The sequence below is a fragment of the Carettochelys insculpta genome, chromosome 14, assembly GCF_033958435.1.
Source record: "Carettochelys insculpta isolate YL-2023 chromosome 14, ASM3395843v1, whole genome shotgun sequence".
In the NCBI taxonomy this organism is placed as follows: domain Eukaryota; kingdom Metazoa; phylum Chordata; order Testudines; family Carettochelyidae; genus Carettochelys; species Carettochelys insculpta.
The window spans coordinates 4,219,134-4,236,662 of record NC_134150.1 but is presented as its reverse complement, the minus strand read 5'-3'; the positions used below and the strand labels follow the sequence as shown (position 1 = coordinate 4,236,662).

At 53.9% G+C, this 17,529-nt stretch overlaps 1 protein-coding gene across 2 annotated transcripts in view; it reads right to left on the bottom strand.

The window, feature by feature from the left end:
- Nucleotides 1–411: 411 nt before the first annotated feature.
- The window catches only part of DOK4 (docking protein 4), a 43,254-nt gene continuing 26,136 nt past the window's right edge, over nucleotides 412–17,529 (bottom strand). The window contains exons 5-9 of one of the 2 annotated variants that reach the window (XM_075008454.1): nucleotides 15,233–15,352; nucleotides 14,829–15,018; nucleotides 8,406–8,547; nucleotides 5,144–5,267; nucleotides 412–4,059 (exon numbers count right to left, since the gene is read on the bottom strand). In XM_075008454.1, the coding sequence (XP_074864555.1) occupies nucleotides 3,932–4,059; nucleotides 5,144–5,267; nucleotides 8,406–8,547; nucleotides 14,829–15,018; nucleotides 15,233–15,352 (704 nt within the window). In that variant the 3' untranslated portion in view covers nucleotides 412–3,931. The remainder of the gene's footprint in view (nucleotides 4,060–5,143; nucleotides 5,268–8,405; nucleotides 8,548–14,828; nucleotides 15,019–15,232; nucleotides 15,353–17,529) is intronic. The other variant, XM_075008455.1, reaches the window with a different exon arrangement.

Genomic DNA, 17,529 nt, shown 5'->3' with positions numbered 1-17,529 from the left:
AGGCAGTGGTCCGAGAGAGGTGGTATGTGCCAAGGAGGCTTAGCTGCATGGAGAGTCCCCTAGGCCTGTGGTTCCTACCCTTTTCAGTAACATAACGTGCTTCATTGAGACAGTGTCATGCTACACCCACTTGTTTCAGCTGAAGCGATGCTCATAAACCTCACGTGTACTTGCATTTACTATGGTTATGGTATAACTAGAGAGGCTTGCGACAAAGCAGTGCGCACAGCAAGCTAAACAAGGATCAAACGTATGAATGTTTCAAATCCACTGCAGAATGCGCGGTCTTAGACAGGGAGCACAGATGCGTTTTCAAACTCTGCTCAAGGCCGTGCTAGGGATGTTGAGTCAATACTGACAATTTCAGCGGTACTCGATTACCTGTGGGCATTTCAGCTGCCTCCATCCACGAATGGGATCCTGTGGGGTCGACGTTGCCCCTCACGGTGGCTCTGTGAAGCCACTGTGGGGCTGGAAGGTAAGGAGCACAAGGGGTCTTTTTTTTTCTGCTTTCCAGTCTTGGGACACAGGTCCAATCCCTGGCACTGGATGTCTACGGTCCCCTTTAAGTTCTGTGATTAGAAATTGCCTTTTCCTGTAATCTTGAGGTGCAGAAGAGGCAACGGCTGCCTCTATCTGATCTCCCGTCTCCCTGGCTTTAAGGCTTCATCTGACAAGGTCTGGGTAACGGCCCTGTACACGCCACAGGGCAGCCTTGGATCTAATTCCGTCTTGCAGCAGCTCAGCTGTTAGGGAGCTTTCCCTGCTGAGCAATACATTTGTCTTTAATGTACCATTCTCCCTTTGTATCGCTCCGTGAACCCTTGAGCACGTGTGGGATTAGCAGCTACATGGAGACACAGAAGGGGTGAGTAAAGTTTGTTTATTGAGTCAGCAGTTCGCTTAAAAAATCCCCCCCACATTTTTGGCAATAATTGCTGTGCCCCATCTTTGCCTGCTGTAACCCATCTATGGTGGACCATAAGCTTAATAGGAGTTGATTGTGATGCTGTTGCAAAAAAAAGCAAATATTCTGGGATGCATTAGCAGGTGTGTTGTGAGCAAGACATGAGAAGTCATTCTTGCATTCTCCTCTCTGCTGATTAGGCCTCAGATGGCGTGTTGTGTCCAGTTCTGGGCACCACGTTTCAAGAAAAATGTGGAGAAATTGGAGAAGGTCCAGAGAAGAGCAACAAGAATGATTAAAGTTCTAGAGAACATGAGTGATGAGGGCAGACTGAAAGAACTGGGCTTTTAGTTTAGAAAAGAGAAGACTGGGAGTGGACATGATAATGGTTTACAAGTATCTAAAAGAGGGTTACAAGGAGGAGGGAGAGAAATTGTTTTCCTTGGCCGCTGAGGATAGGACAAGGAGCAACAACCTTAAGCAAGGGAGATCTAGGTTGGCCATTAGGAAAAACTTCCTGTCAGAGTGGTTAAACATGGAAGTAAACTACTTAGCGAGGTTGTGGAATCTCCATCAGTGGGGATAATAAGGAGTAGATTGGATAGACAGCAGGGAGGGGCTTGGATGGTGCTTGGTCCTGCCATGAGGGCAGGGGACTGGACTTGACAACCTCTCAAGGTCCCTTCCAGTTCTAGTGTGTTCTGATTCTGTGTATCATATTCCCGAGGCAGCCTTGGTTTTGCTAGCTCCTTCATCTGCCCCGCAATTTAGCAGCTCCAAACTTTCCCTCCCTCACCTCAGGGCTGGGCCTGTCATCCTGAGAGCTCCTACATTGGCGCTCTGGCCTCTCAAATGCTCTGAGATGCCAGTAGCTCTCTGCAGCCATGTTCTGAAGGCAGTGGGCCAGCGTCTTGGTTGGTGCAATGCAGGTGGTGGTCCAATGGCCATATGTGGTGCTAGAACAGCTGAGGACTTGGGGCTTCTCTTGTAGCTGGAACACAAGTATTCTACCCTTGTGCCTCTTGTAGCTGGAACACAAATATTCTACCCTTGTGCCTAAAGCAAGAACTAATGGCCAGGGCATCCAGCTGGGCACATAGGCTATGAAATGAGGTGCGCCCTGCTATCGTGGGGGAGAACATGCATCTATTGAGCTCATCTCATCCACAGAGTAGGGGATCTAGATGAAACTGGCTGGCTCCTGTCACTTCAGCCAAGCGTTGCAGGGAAGGGCCACTGAACTGAGTAGGGCTTTCAACAGGACAGGTTAGACAAGGGCCAGGCTTGTGGGCCAGGACTTTTCCAGCAGATCTTTTTGAAAGATCTTTGTTGTCTTACACATCATCTACACACAGACCCAGAAAATGAGTATTTACAGGTGAGAGAGAGCTACAAGGTCACCCATAACCCCAGAGACAGTACCTTACGCTTTTAAAAACTAACAAAACCAGCCCCCACCACTGGTGCAGCAGTAAAAAGATAGCCCTTCTGAAAGGTAGTCGGTAAATAGCAGAACTAGAAAATCAATTGCTTTGATTGGATTTCAGCATATTAAAACCAACTTCCATGGAGCAGGGGACTCAGGTTAGGCTCACTGAGTGACCCACTGGTGCACCACCCTGGAGGAGGCGCATGCTATAAGGAAGCTTGAAATGGGCCTCGTTGCACCCCAGCCTTCCGGCACCTTGAGACCAGGGGACGGCGAGGGGGAACGAAACCAGAGTCCTCGCCAGCGGCTAAAAGCACAGCGTCCCTTCGGAGGAGGTCGTGCAACCCACTGATTGTCTCTGGCTGGCCTCCCAGCAGGGGGATTTCAGCTTTGCTGCAGGTCAGAGTGCCCCAGAGAAAGCAGGGGCCATGGGCCAACCTGGGGAGGTACAAAAGAGAACAGCCAGTAGAGGCGCGCATCCCAGGCTGGCTCTGCCATTGGGCCGCGTGGTACATAGCAAAGTAAATAGTGGCTGTGTATTAATAGGTGGGAGGGTTGTAGACCTGCCAGCCTGCCTTGTACAGACCCCACGTCATGTGATTGAACTGCCGCACTTTGGCACTCTCTCGCAAGGACGGCGTGGTGCGGAAGGGAAATCCACGCCGCAGCGCACTTAGGTCTGAGGAGAGACCACGACCCAGTGAAACTCCGCTCCCCAGCCTGCTGAGACCGCCTCCTGCGGGCACTGAGGAACTTTGTGCAGAAGTCACAGAGTGGAAAGAAAACCAGTTTCTCCTGAGATGTCCAAGTTCTCCTGGGTGCGTGTTCTTCTCTCTTGGAAAAGTGCAGACAGTGGCTGCTCGCTCGCCCCCTCTCTCCAAGGGAGAGCGCGAGCAGATTCAGATGGGAGCACCCGTTCTGAGCCAGGGCAATGCTGCTCCTCAAGGAAAAGCCATATGAGCAGCAGATTCTCCCACACGTTCACTTCCACTGCCCTGCTTCAAGTAACGCTCCATTGTTCCCACCAGCGTTCAGGAACAAGCTCTGTCTGTCAGGCATGCGACAAAACACGGCCTTTCTGCTTTGAGGCTGGGGGAGGGGTTGTGGGGAACTTCCCTTCCCAGCAGTGGTGGGAGGGGTCTTCTCCAAGATGCCACCCTCACAAGGAGGGGAAAAAAAAAAAGATTCACCCCTGCGCCCCGACCCCAAGAATTAAATGTCTCTGGTGTCTCACCTTCCCAAGGTCTAAGAAACTTGCTTTCAGGTGAGAAGGAAAATCTCTTAATATAGAATATGTATAATCAATATATGTTTAAAATCGTTTAACGACAGAGCCAGTCTTCCTCTGCCCTACCCTTAGCTCCTCAAGCTCAGTCGGGTGACACGGCATAGCCAGGGCTTGGCATTCCAGATGGCCTGGGGCCATCTCGTGGTTATCCGGTCTTCTTCCCAGCACAGACGATCCAGTCTCTCTCTCTTTCCCTGTAGGCAGGAGCTCTTCTCCAAGGAGAGGGGAGGGTTCCCAAAATTTCAGCACCCTCTGGAAAGGAGCAAAGCCTGGCCTCTGGGCAGGGTCTCTCCCCTCCAGGGCAAGGTCACTGAGAAGCAGACCTGGAGTCCTTAGTGTCGCTTTTGCCGCTTTTTGCAGGCTTTGGCTTCAGTAAGATGAACCGGTTCAGGAGGTCTGTGTCTGAGCTAGCCTGGGCCCCAGCGTACACTTCACCTGAGGACAAAGCGAAGGTTGTTGCTATTTTGTGCTCCTCAAAATGATGTAAAGTAGTGCTTCCCCCACTTTTCGGCATCACGCCCCCCCTCTGATTCTTGAAACACTCATCCCCTCCGTCTCTTCTTTCCCATCACCCAACCCCCTTTTAACAAAAAGTTCAATTGTAATTTAAAATAAACACAAAAGCTTGATATAAAAATGTTATTTAAAATTAAAAACAAGCACAAACCCCTTTTCTTAGCCCCATGTGGGCCACCAGAGCTGACCGCAACAGCCGCCTGCCTGCCTGAGCCCCACGTGGCTGGGGCCAGACACTCACTCACCAGCCAGCTGCCTGCTGGTTGCCTGAGCCCCTCCCTGCTGGGACCAGCCACCTGCCCACCAGCCGCCCACCAAATTCCCATGAGCCGCACAAGTCGCCTGAGCCTTGCACTGCTGGGGGCAGCCACCAGCCCAAGCCGCCTGAGCCCTGTGATGCCAGGGCCAGCTGCCCAAGCCCCTCCCATCCCACAAAGCCAGGCACCTCCAGCCCCCTGCTCTTACCCCACCCCCCTCACCTGAGCCAGGCACCCCCAGCCCCCCATCTAACCCCGGCGTCCTCCCCCCCCACCATTCCACACTCTCATTTGCAGGAAGCAGTCAGTTCCAGCTGGGCCTTTGCTGTTTCCCTGCTTATTATAATGGCTGCGCCAGGTCACCCATGTAAAATGGCAGGGGCTGAGAGCCAGAAGCAAAGGCCGGCTCTTTCTTCAGGTGGGGGGAAGGCTGGGCGGGCTGGGTTGCCTCCTGTCCCCTGGAATTTCTTGGCACACCCCCCAGTTTGGGAACCGAACCCCTGCTGTAAAGGAACCTCAGCGCCTCCTGCTGGGAGCTGCTAGGGCTGCAGTAATCGCTACATCGCCACCTGCTGGAAAGGGCCGGGGCAGCAGGATGCTCCTGCACGTGGAGGGACGGTGTGACAGCCAGGGCTCTGCCCACCTTGCCCCGACAGGAGCTGAGACTGGAAGCGCAGTGCAGCAAAAAGAGACGCCCTGGAGTACAGGAGCCCGGCCGGGCCCAGGGTAGTTACGGCAAAACTCACCGGCGTAGTTGGCGGCCTCGGCGATGTTCTGCGAGCCCGTGATGTGGTGCCAGTAGGCGCTCCGAGGGAGCATGGTGGTGGGCGTGCAGGGGTAGGAGTAGTGTTCTGTGCCCTTGTTCAGCAGCTGGAGCAGAGACAGAAGGGCGGGGGGGTGGGGGCGAGTTCAAACATCAGCCTGGAAAAGCCAGTCACCTGGGGCGCCACTGGACGAAATGCAAGTCCGGGCTGGCCGAGGCGGCATGAGCGGGAGAGGCCTGAGAAGCCCCGGAAAGTAGCCACTGGTGCTAGAGTACAAACTCTGGCCAGCGAGGGGGCATCGTCTGCCTGCTCCCCAGCGCACTCGGGGTCAGGAAAGATCAGCGTTGCCATTGGGCCCCAGTGTTACTTGGGTCAGAACCCTTGAGCAATGCACAAAGCCCACCCCCGCCCCGAACTCTCCAGTCAGGAAGGGAAGACGTCAGAGAACGGGGGACCCCTGGCCTGCTCGTTACAGCCCTGGGCGCTAGCATGCAGCTGGATGGGTGGTGACTGGCAACTGTGCTGTAACCGATAAACTACGCTCCCACAGGCCTGGGGCTCTGCGCGCCGGGGGGCGGGGGGGCGGGCTGTATGCCAAATGCAGACAAGAACAAGCAGCGGGAGATTAAAAGCGCACACTGAGGCTCCCCTAAGGTCAGAGGTAAGAAAAGGACCCAACAAGTTACTTGAGTAAAAGTGCAGCTGCTTGCCTGGCTGGCTACTTGAGTACAATTAAGATGTGATGCACACGTGTACATAAGTCATTTTCCAGCAGGCCACTGGTGACAAGTACAACCTGCCCACGCTCAGCAGCTGTACGCAAGCACTCAGGTAACTTTGGGTGTCCCTTTTCCAGCTCTGCCTATGACAAGGGTTAATTTCTTAGGGTCCATTCCTGATTTTGCCTTCTGAAAGCAGCTAAGCTTGGTCAGCCAATCAGAGCCCTCATTTTAGTTAGGCATTCCCAGCAACCTGTTTCTTGAATGGCGCTGTCCCCTCAGTTAGGGAAACAGCTTGGGGAATGGAGCAATCTCATTGCCAGGGGGGCGTGGACTGGGGTTTCCTTATTGAAAAAAATCTAACCAAACATGCCAGGCCTTTCTGCAGTGCTTGGCACGTTGCTGTCTGATGTGGCCACCTGTGCCTCGTACTAGGAAGTAGGTTTGCTCCCTGGATGGTCTTTTTTTTACCTGCAGTTTTGGAACAGAGCATGGTAATTAAGCCAGTCAGCTCCGGAGCGGCGCTAGGGTCCTGGAAATCTGCGTAAGCACTATGCCGAGGTCAGGAATTTAAAAAAGACAGTCCGCGCTGCGGTCCTGATTCACTGAAGCGTGTGACTTAAAAAAGTTCAACTTCTGTTTGAGTTCCAGTGACTTCACGCGTCGGTGCTCTGCTGGGCCAGGGCCTAGAATGTTAATTCACCCCCCCACGTATTTGCGACCATGTGTAGTGATTTAAAGACCATGCCCAAAGTGATGTCATAGGGCAGTGTTGCTCAACCAGGAGTATGGCAGTACAGTGAGGTCTTCTGGGGGTACATCAACTCATTAGATATTTGCCTAACTTTACAACAAGCTGCATAAAAACCCTAGTGAAGTCAGCACACGCTAAGGTCATTTAGAAAATGACACGTTTCTACTGCTTAATATGCCTTATGCTGAAATGTAAGTACAATATTTCTATTCCAATTCATTGATTTGCTAATAAGGTGGTAGAAAGTCAGCAAGTTTTCAGGGGCAGTCTGCTGGGATATTTTTGTAAGTAAGTAGCTTGTAACTTTGTGGTAATCCAATGCCTGAAAATCAGGAATGGCTGAATGGCACTTGTTTCATTACCTTAGGGTCATGCTTCTCAACTGGCGGTAGGCGTACCCTTAGGGGTAGGCAAGCAGTGTCTGGGGGTAGTTGATAGAAAAAGGTTGAGAAACAGCAACTGACTTTGTAGCTAACTGCGTATGGAATTATGCAATCAAATAACGAATGTATGGGGGCTAAATTAGATTTGAAATTCGAGGTGTAAGAGTAAAGCAGGACCCGACATGAGATGTAGGACTAGCAAGAGTATATCACAAGGAGTGTGTCCTTGGAAGAGCTGGAAGATAAGGCTGGAACACAAGGCCTGCAGGCATTAGATCGATAAGCCAGATGGCTTGACCTCAGAAGCCTTGGGCCTGAACCAGGCTGCCGTAAGGAGCTGAGTCGAGGAAAACCTTGGCCCAGGAAAGCATACGACCACAGCGTGATCCATGCCGCAGTGAGCCAACAACATTCCAGGGAATTCTGGAAGGACCTCAAGTTGCTATGGTAACTCGCTGACGGAGACGTTAATGAGAAGAACAGGAAGTAAGCGAGCAGCCGCTGGGAAACGGAGCCCCCTGGATTCACGGCAGGTGGAAGTGCAAACAACACACGTGGCGGAGCCAGCCCAGCAGGACATAGCCGGTGGGCAGGGCCTAAGGCAGGATGCTGATGGGGGACCCAGCTGGTGGGCGGGGCCCAAGGCGGGATGCTGATGGGGGACCCAGCTGGTGGGCGGGGCCCAAGGCAGGACGCTGATGGGGGGGGGGTGGCACAGCCGGTGGGCGGGGCCCAAGGCGGGACGCTGATGGGGGGGCACAGCTGGTGGGCGGGGCCAAAGGCAGCACGCTGATAGGGGGGACGCAGCTGGTGGGCGGGGCCCAAGGCAACACTGACAGCAGGGCCTGGCTGGTGGGGGTGGGGGTGCTATAGCCAATTGCGGCGCGGGACCCAAGACAACCACCTTGCCCTACAGCCGGGCCTGGGAGAGGGTGACCCTCGTGCGTCTGCCGGAGAGCAGTGGTCCCACAAGGAACCCGAGATAAAAGGTGTTGCCTGAGCCAAGTGGGCAGAGAACACAGCCAAGACCGCGGAAGGAGGGAGCCACCTTCCCGCGAGCAGGACGTCCCGAACGCTGGCGCCAGCTCTGTCTGCGTCCCAAACGGCTGGTCGCTGACTCATCAGCACAGGGCCCAGGGGTCGCACCTCCTCTTGCGGTGGCCCTCCCCATGGGGATCCTCTGATTCTGACGCCGTCAGGAGCTGGAGCCTTGGCGCAGGCCACCGGGGGGTGAAAGGCTGCTGGTGGTGCCATACCCTCCAGGTTCAGAAGCTCCAGAGCTGTATCGTTCCACCGCCCGACAGCTCTAACATGGCCCCGATTTCCTCCCCCAGAACCTACGGTGCTTGTGGAGCTGCTTCACCAAGTCCCCGGTGCTGGGCACTCACCCTGACGTTCTTTTCCATCTCCAGCAGAACCCTCTTGTGCTGTTCGGCGATAGCCAGGGTGGCGCTGTGCACCCGCTGGTAGATCTGCTCCCCTTCCTGCGTCTGGAAGGTGTACAGCCCTTCCCCTGCGTCACACATCCTGCTGAGCAAGAGGACATGCGTGTACAGGGTCAGCCGGGAGTCCGGCCGCCTCCCACAGCGCACCCAGGCTGCTCGTGCCACACGACATCCACGCTTGCAGCTGTTCCCTTGCGCCGCCGACGCGCACTATTCCTACCCCTCGCACACGTGTGTGCGATGCACAAGTGCCCCCCCCCCAGGTGGCACATCAGTGGCATTCGTACCTCCGCCTCGGATTCACCCCCCCAACCCCCTGCGAACGGGTCGTGGCGTCACTGCGGAATGACGCTACTCCAGAAGCCAGGCCCCCCGGGTTTGCTGAACAGAGCGATGGGACTCCAGCTTTGCCAAGGATGGTTTTGTACGCAGGATCCCTTTGCCTGCACGGGCTTTGCTCACCGGACACGAAGGAGCCAGTTTCGTAGAGCATCTGAACCGAAGTGCTGGGAGACAGCTTTGTACGGCACACTCAGGTGCCCATGGAGAGCCTCCCGCCTCCTGCGCCAACGGGGTATGGACGAGAACAGAGAGATCGCCTTTTTCCCCAGTAAAACTACCCTCCAGTGCAGGGGTGGCCAACCAGTTAGGGACTAAGAGCCATGGCTAGTGTGCAAAGAGCCACGTTTTATACATTTATCTACCGATAGCTAGGGAGATAAAAATAAACACAGAATATGTGGTTCAGTGCCACCCCCAGAGCCAGGCACCCCCAGCCCCCCTCTCTAACCCAATTCCCCTCCCTCCTCCAGAACCAGGCCCCTCCCAGCCTCCCCACCCTGCTCCAACTTGATGCCAGCAACTCCTGGGAGCCACCGCCACTGCGCACGTCTCCCATCCAGTGCCAGGGCTTGTGCACAGAGCAGGATGGTGCTCCCAGCACGTGGCTCCAAGCGGGAGCCGCATTTAGTTGCTCTAAGAGCCACGTGTGGCCTGAGAGCAGCAGGCTGGCCATACCCGGGGTCCAGTACATCAGTAGGGAATTACGTCCTTCACCACCTTTAAAACTCAACAAATCACCAAACACCTTTCCGTTCTAGTGGGGTAAAAACACACAAAAACCGGCAGGCAGAGAAATTCGTTTAAGCTTTGACGAGTCAGTCAGGAGTTTCGTTCCTTTTGTTGGTCTCTGACCAGCGTTAATCAAAACCTAGGCAGGCGCTCAACTGAGTGTTTTAACAGCAGCGTCACCTGGGAGTCGCAGAGCCCGTGAAGACGAACTGACCGCCCCACAATAAGCCATCTGCTTTGACTGTTGAGGTTGTTTTTGGCAGGCTGCACGTTAGAGAGAAGTTATGGGGTGGGGCTGAGAGTCAGACCCTGAAATTAACTCCTCTGTTTCACCTCCGAGGAGAGGCCGCGGGATTTGGGCTTAGTTAGTTTGCAGAACAAGCGGGGTTCAGGAAAGAGAGAAGTATCATACAGCAGATATTGGCACTAAGATTGATAGCCGAGAAAGCTCGACAAGAGAACAAGAGCATTTTACACTTGCTTCATCAGTTTTCAGAAGGCATTTGACAGTATAGGTCAGAAAGAGACTTGGGAGGCGTTGGAGTCGCACAGAATGGATAGCAGACTGATACGGTTGTTGAAGGATATCAACGACAATGTGGAGACAGCAGTGAGAACGTGCGACGAGTTGGGAAGTTGGTTGAGAACGAAAAGAGGTGCAAGATGAGATCTGATATCACCAAGTATCTTCACTACACACCTAGAGAGAGCGATGGACGAGATCAAAGAAGCGGTACAAGGGATATCTGTGCACAGGATGAGAATTAATAACTTGAGGTTCGCGGATGACGGAGTTGTTATTGAGGAAGATAAAGAAAAGCTGGTGCAGGTGCTAAACGAGGAAGGGAAGCAGTATAGACTGATTATGAACATAGATAAAATGAAGACAATGGTGTTTGGAGATTAGGAAGGAAGACCAGCGTAGACAGGATCGAACTAGAGAACACAGAGAAGTTCACATATCTGGGGAACAACATAACATATAAGCTAGACTGTAAGAAGGAAATAGCAACTAGAATAGCAAAAGCACGAGCAAGTTTGAAGGCAATGGATAAGATCTGGAAAAGCAAAGCGATTATCTTAGGAACAAAGCTGAGCATCTTGAAAACACGTGTCTTGAGCAGCATGTTGTACGGATGTGAGACACGGGTGATAAGGAAAGATTCTAAGAGAAGGATATTGACATGCGAGAGGAATTGTTAGAGAAAGATCCTGAGAATAGGATGGATGCAGAAATTCACCAATGAGGAATTATATAAAACAAAGCAGCAGAAATGTAGCACTTTAAAGACTAACAAAATGATTTATTCCGTGATGAGCTTTCATGGGACAGACCCACTTCTTCAGATCAATCTCATTTCGAATATAGACTGACATGAGGACAGAGGTCCAAAAAAAATTGCAATAAAAACTGACAAATCAAGTATGCAAGACTGAGGGAGGGGAGCTGAGGAGTGGAGGGTGCCAAGTGTTTTGCCTGAGATAATTACAAGCATCAAAGGAAGGGAAACAGTCCTTGTAATATGCGAGGTAATTGCTGTCTTTGTTCATACCAAGTGTTAATGTGTCGAATTTGAATATGAATTCCAGCTCACAAATTTCTCTATGACAAAGGGTCAACGGGCACAAAACAGACATCAAAACACTCCAGATGCACAAACCAGTTAGTCAACATTTTAATGGAATGGGGCATTCTGTCAATGACCTCAAGGTATGTGTTTTACTGAAGAGAAATTATCGCACCGTTTTAGAAAGAGAAGTGGACGAGCTGACTTTTATATTCAAATTTGGCACATTAACACGGTTTAAGTCGTGATGGGAACTTTCTGAGTCACTATAGGGGCTCGTCTGCATACTTGGCTCAATCTAATTCTTGATCTTCCCCCCCCACCCCTCCACTCTCTGATTTGCTCACCTTGATTATCTTTTTCTGATTTGTCCTCCTTGCTTACTGTTTTTGGTTCTCTGTGCCTTAAATATTGAGTCTGTTCTGGTCTGGCTACGGTCTGTAGAAGTGGGTCTGTCCCATGAAAGCTCACCTAATAAACAATTTTGCTAGTCTTTGAAGTGCTACTTGACTGCTTTTTGTTTTCAATTTCTCTACGTAATCTGATTTTAAAGTCTCTTTGTTCTAAGACACAAATTCTCAGATCTTTAACAGAAGGGCCCACTCCACTGAAGTGTTCAATGACCGGCTTATGTGTATTGAGATTCCTGATGTCTGCTGTGTGGCCATTCATTCTTTGGCAAAGATTTTGCCCACTCTGTCCAACGTACATTGTATAGGGGGATTGTCGGCACATAATGGCATACATAATGTCGGTCGAAGTACACGAGAATGTGCTCTTGATCTTGTAACTAACATGATTAGGTCCAGTGATGGTATCTCCAGAATAAGTATGTGGACAAAGTTGGCAACAGGGTTTGTTGCAAGGAAAAGTTCCAGGATTAGTATTACTGTGGTGTAGCCTGTGATTGCTGGTGAGAATCTCTCTTAGGTTAGGAGGTTGTCTATGAGGAATTATATAGGAAGATACAGCTGAAAGAGAACCTACTGCAGAAGACTAACAGAGAGGGAGCTGTGCTAGTCTATATACGATCAAAACAAAAAAGCAGTCCACTAGCACTTTAAAGACTAACAAAATAATTTAGTAGGTGCTGAGCTTTCGTGGGACAGACCCACTTCTTCAGACCATCCATAGCCAGACCAGAACAGACTCGATATTTAAGGCCCAGAGAACCAAAAATAGTAATCGAGGTTGACAAATCAGAAAAAAAATTATCAAGGTGAGCAAATCAGAGAGTAGAGGGGCAGAAGGGTATGGGGGAGTCAAGACAGATAAAGCCAAGTATGCAAAAGAGCCCCTATAATGAACTAGAAAATTCCCATCCTGGCTCAAACCACGTGCTAATGTGTCGAATTTGAATATAAAAGAGAGTTCAGCAGCCTCTCTTTCCAAACTGCTGTGAAAATTCCACTTCTGGAAGTCTGTATTTTATTGAAGAGGAATTTTCACAACAGTTTGGAAAGAGAGGCTGCTGACACATTAACACGTGGTTTGAACTGGGATGACAATTTTCTAGCTCATTGTAAGGGCTCTTCTACATGCTTGGCTTTATCTAATTCTTGACCCCCCTGCCCCTCTGCTCTCTGATTTGCTCACCTTGATAATATTTTTCTAATTTGCCAACCGTGATTACTATTTTTGGTTCTCTGTGCCTTAAAATATTGAGTCTGTTCTGGTCTGGCTATGGGCTACTGCAGAAGGTTATACGACCAAAATTACAGCTATTTGGGCGTATCTGTAGAATGAACGACAAACGAAAAATCAAGACCCTGGTAATCCGGCATAATGGACTGTTCGAATGGAAGAGGCAGCCCCCACAGAGAATGGGTAGATGATATAGTCGATTGGCGTGAAGCTAGTCTACAGAAACTAAGCCACTCCACACTGGAAAGATGGAAGGAAATAGCGAGGGAGGCATCGGACACCGACGGGCGCTCATCCCATGGTCGTTGATGATTATGATGATGTGTTTGCAGAAGAGAATGAGGGGCGACTTGATAGCAGCCTTCAGCTTCCTGAAAGGGGGCTCTAAAGAGGATGGAGAGAGGCTGTTCCCAGAAGTGGCATATGACAGAACAAGGGGCAATGGTCTGAAGTTACAGTGGGGGAGAGGGAGGCTGGATATTAGGAAAAACCATTTCCCCAGCGGGGTGGTGAAGCACTGGAATGCGTTATCTAGAGAGGTGGTGGAATCTCCATCCCTGGAGGTGTTTAAGTCCCGGTCTGACAAAGCCCTGGCTGGGATGATTGAGGTGGGGTTGATCCTGCTGTGGGCAGGGGGCTGGAGTCTATGGCCTCCTGAGGTCCCCTCCTGCCCTAGGATTCTCTGATGCTGCTGCTCACAGCAGGGCACCGGGAGCAGCTTGAGGAGGGATGCGAGAGGCACCGCAACGTAGGAACATCCACGCCAGGTTTAGGTCAGTCGTTTCCTCCCGTGACTCGCGCACGTTTAGGTCTCAAGATGGCTGCAGTCCTCCCTCCCCCGATCTCCCCAGGCTGGGGGTGCAGCTGCCTCCTGCTAGTGGAAGCCAGGCTGACCTTTCCAACGGGCTAGCGATTTGGGGGTCCCAGTGTGCGACTCCTCGAAGGGGCCTGGTTTGCGGAGCCGGAAGCATCAACACTTTCGGAGAATTAGGCTCCCCTATGGCAGCGGTCCCCAAACGGTGTGCCTCACGTCCCCCTTTGCTCACTGCTGTCCCTCTGCCCCTGCCAGGAGTGGGGCTGTGGCTCTGGGATGGAGGGACTGGATGGGGGGGGCTGAGCCTGAGACCAGCAGCAGAGCTGGGTGGCACTCCCCCCCCCACCCTTCAGACCTGTCTCGGTGTCCCCTACAGAGGTACGCACTACAGCATGGGGTCTCTGCTCTGTGGCTTCTCAAGCCGGCCCTCTCCACGGTCTGAGCCCCCAAGCAAGATCCCCATTCCCCTGGCGCCCCATGGCTAACTCCCCAGAAGGGCGAGGCTCCTTGCTGGTGGCAATACCCCAGCTGATGGGCACCAGCATAAGTCTCCAAATAATAAACCGTTCCCGCTCAGTGCCAAGGAACTGGGGTTCGCCTATGCTGGGGGAACAGAGCAAAGTTCCTGGAAATAGCATGTTCTTATTCACAAAGCAGATGGGACAGTCCTGAACCTAAGCAGCCTGCTCCAAAGGCGGACACGCTAACCACCATCCCACCAGCAACACCCTCAACCACAGCTGCATTCTGCTGCTGAAGAACTTGCAGCTTCATTCTTGCAGGCAGCAGTTCAGAGGCTGCAGGGCAGGGCCAGCTGGAGAGGACAAGGGGTTTTTCTGCTCGATCAAAGCCCGGCACAATGACTCAGCGGATGGGAAGGTCTAACTCATGTTTCTTTCCTCGCTAGCTGGTAATTAGCTGGAGTCCCCGCTTGGCCGAGCCAAGTCGGACAAGGTGGGTTGGCATGGACCTTCAATGGGGAGGAAGGGGGCTGGTCACACTTAGGAAACCCCGGTTCCAATCCCGCCCCAGGCTGTAATTGACAAGCGTTCGCATCCCAGTTGCAAAGCCCATCGCAGGAGGGATCGCTCGAGCGAATCCTAACCCAGCTCGTGTCTTTCGCCCTCCCTCGCTTCCACAAGCCCACTCAGTACTTGGATTCACCCGGCCTGTCTATAGCAGCGTCTCGGGCTCCTGGCCTGCCAGGGCTCCTCCGCAATCACCCAGCACTGAGCCGGCCGCCTGTGCCGGGCGAGAGGCGCTTCCTACCGGCCAGCCTCGAAGGTGAACCTGGTGGCGTCGCGCCCGTAGCGGCGCAGCGAGCACAGGGGCCAGGAGATGAGCTTCACCCGGGGCTTGTGCATGTCCCAGAGGTAGATGTTTTCATGGGTGATCTGCAGCTTACATTCCCCGTACAGGTCCAGGTTGGGGCAGGGCAGCAGGAACACATTGAACCGATCTAGGCAGGGGGAGACAAGCAGTGGAAATGAGGGAAGGTGGCATCCCTAGGACCCCCAGCTCCCCCCATCCCAGTGCTCCCTGCTCTCCCCAAGGGGGGCACAAGCCCAGCCCCCCCACAGTGCCCCTCTGTCCCCAAGGGGGCAGCCCAGCCCTGGGAGGACGTTCCCCGTCCCGGCTGCCTTTCATCCGCCCAAGTGCCGCCGCTCTCTCACCTGTCTGCTCACACTGCACCCCGGGAGCGAGGAGGTCGGGCTCCCCCAGGCTGATGTCATTGAGCCGTGCTCCGAGGCACTCCACAGACAGAGTCTTGTACCATTCCTCGGCCTCCAGCTCTGCAGGGAGCGAAGACCCCGTCAGCCTGCACGGCGCCCCGTGTGCTGGGTGCAGACCCCCCCGGCACAGCGGGCATCCTGCTGGCTGGAGCAGCGTAAGGCCAGCGGGACGTGAATTCATTCCTGGCTGGTCCCGGGCAGGTGGGAGAAAACCAGCCACTCTCAGTGGAAAACCTGCTGCAAGCTGGAGAATCCACCCCACCCCTGAGACCTACACACCCCAAGTGCCAGATGACGGGCCAGATCGCGGGCTCCAAGCTGAAGTCTTCCTTTTCCAGGCATCACAGACAGAGGTGGGAAAAGTACCCCAAAAGTTTTACCTGAGTAAAAGTACAGCTGCTTTTGGAGGGGGGGTGTACTTAAGTACAGGTCACCAGCGCCCTGCTGGGAAACTACTTGAGTAAAAGTACACACACCTCACGCCTTGACTGTCCTCAAGTACCCAGAAGAGAAAACAGTTGCGCTTTTACTCAAGTAACTTTGGGGGTACTTTTCCCACCTCTGAGATAGACACTAGGTATTCGGCCAAAGGAAAGGCCAACAGCCAAGGGAGGGCACCGGGGTCTGGTCCGACACGTGTAGGAAAGAGATTACACACACACACACACACACCAGCGATGAAATGCAGCCCCCTCTGGGGAGGAACACAGCAGACATTCAGCAACAGCGATGCTCCTGTTTTTAGCAAGGCGACCGCAAAGCGACTTCGCCGGTGGGTGTTTTTGGAGGGCAGAAGCGACTCAGGTTTCACTGGGACAGTGAGCCCAGAGTTAACACCCTCCTCCTGGGACCTCCAGTACCTCCGCATGCTGGGCGGGGGGTTTACATCTTACTCCAAGCACAGTGCCCCACGGCTACGTGTTTTTCACAGACCGTTTCGGTTAACGTGATGGCCGGGGGTGGGGCCGCGGGAGGTCAAGGGCACGCTGCAGAGGGAAGGGCCGGGAGAGCAATCCCACCCTGTAGCAGCAGCTCCTGTCCTGCCCGGGGCACCAGCTCCCTGCTCTGATGATTGCGCGCTGTGCCCACGGCTACAGGACCACACAGGAGCAGGAAGGGCGGAGGGCCCCCTGGGGCTTGGCACCTCTCCAGCCCCAGCAGGGCGGATGCTCCAAGCCTGGGAGTGCTGTGACCAGGGCGGCCGGGTGGCAGCGCCCAGAGGGGAGCGCAGCTGCCTTGGGGGGCTGGCGGGCTTCCCAAGTCCCAGCTCCTAGGAACGCCGGGAGTTCCAGGCGGGGCGTTGGGCCGGCCCATGACACCGCGTGGGCGTTGGCTCAGCACTGACTCAGAGGGCAGAGCACCAGATCCCACACCCTCGGCACCAGGGGCTCCCAGCGGCTCCAGCCCGGCCTCGCCGGGGGGAACTGAGATGCTCCCACCACCGGTGATGGGGCTGCAGGTCTACGAACCCGCAAAGCCCCTCCAAGGGCTCCCACCGGGGTCCCAGGAGCCAGGACAGGCTGAATCCCAAGTACTGTCCAACCACAGAAGCCGAGGGTCCCCACATTGCCTGATTAACCCCCGTCGCCCCATCCGAGGGGCAGGCTGGTCACCTCCAGGGGCAGGCTGTCCTCGGCCTGCAGGCTGCTTCCAGGCTTTGGGGGCAGGCTGGGACGCCCGCCCCAGCTTCCGCAGCGTTGCGCATCACGGGGTTTAATTCACGAAGGGGAATTAATCCTGCCATCAGCACGGCCGCCCTGGATTATTTCTGCTGAGCTTTGGTTCTGTCCTGCTGCTGCTCACTCCCCGAGCCCTCGTGTTCACAGTATGCCAGGTTTTGGGTCGACTGCATTAGAGAAACCGTCCAGGGGAAGCAGGTTTTGGCCACCGGCCGGCAGGAGGGGCTCTCCAAAGTGAGCAGGAGCGGATTAGGTCAGTGGGCTACACGCAGGAGGAAGCCGCTGCTGCTCAAAAGGACCAATTAACAACAGAGCTAATTAAATGGTCATCTTTGGCCAGCGGAGGGGACTGGGTGAGGGGCCTGCCCCCAGCCAGCCGCGCCTCCAGGCTCTCTGCACACTCGGGCCGACATCAGCCAGCCGGGCGCGTTTAGAGCTGACCGCGGTCCCAGGGACTGAGAACGTTGCATGCAGGAGGCAGAGCAGCGAGCCCGGAGCACGCCGGCCCGACGGGGGGACTGACGCACGCCTGTCCGTCCGGAAGCCTGGCCCTGCGAG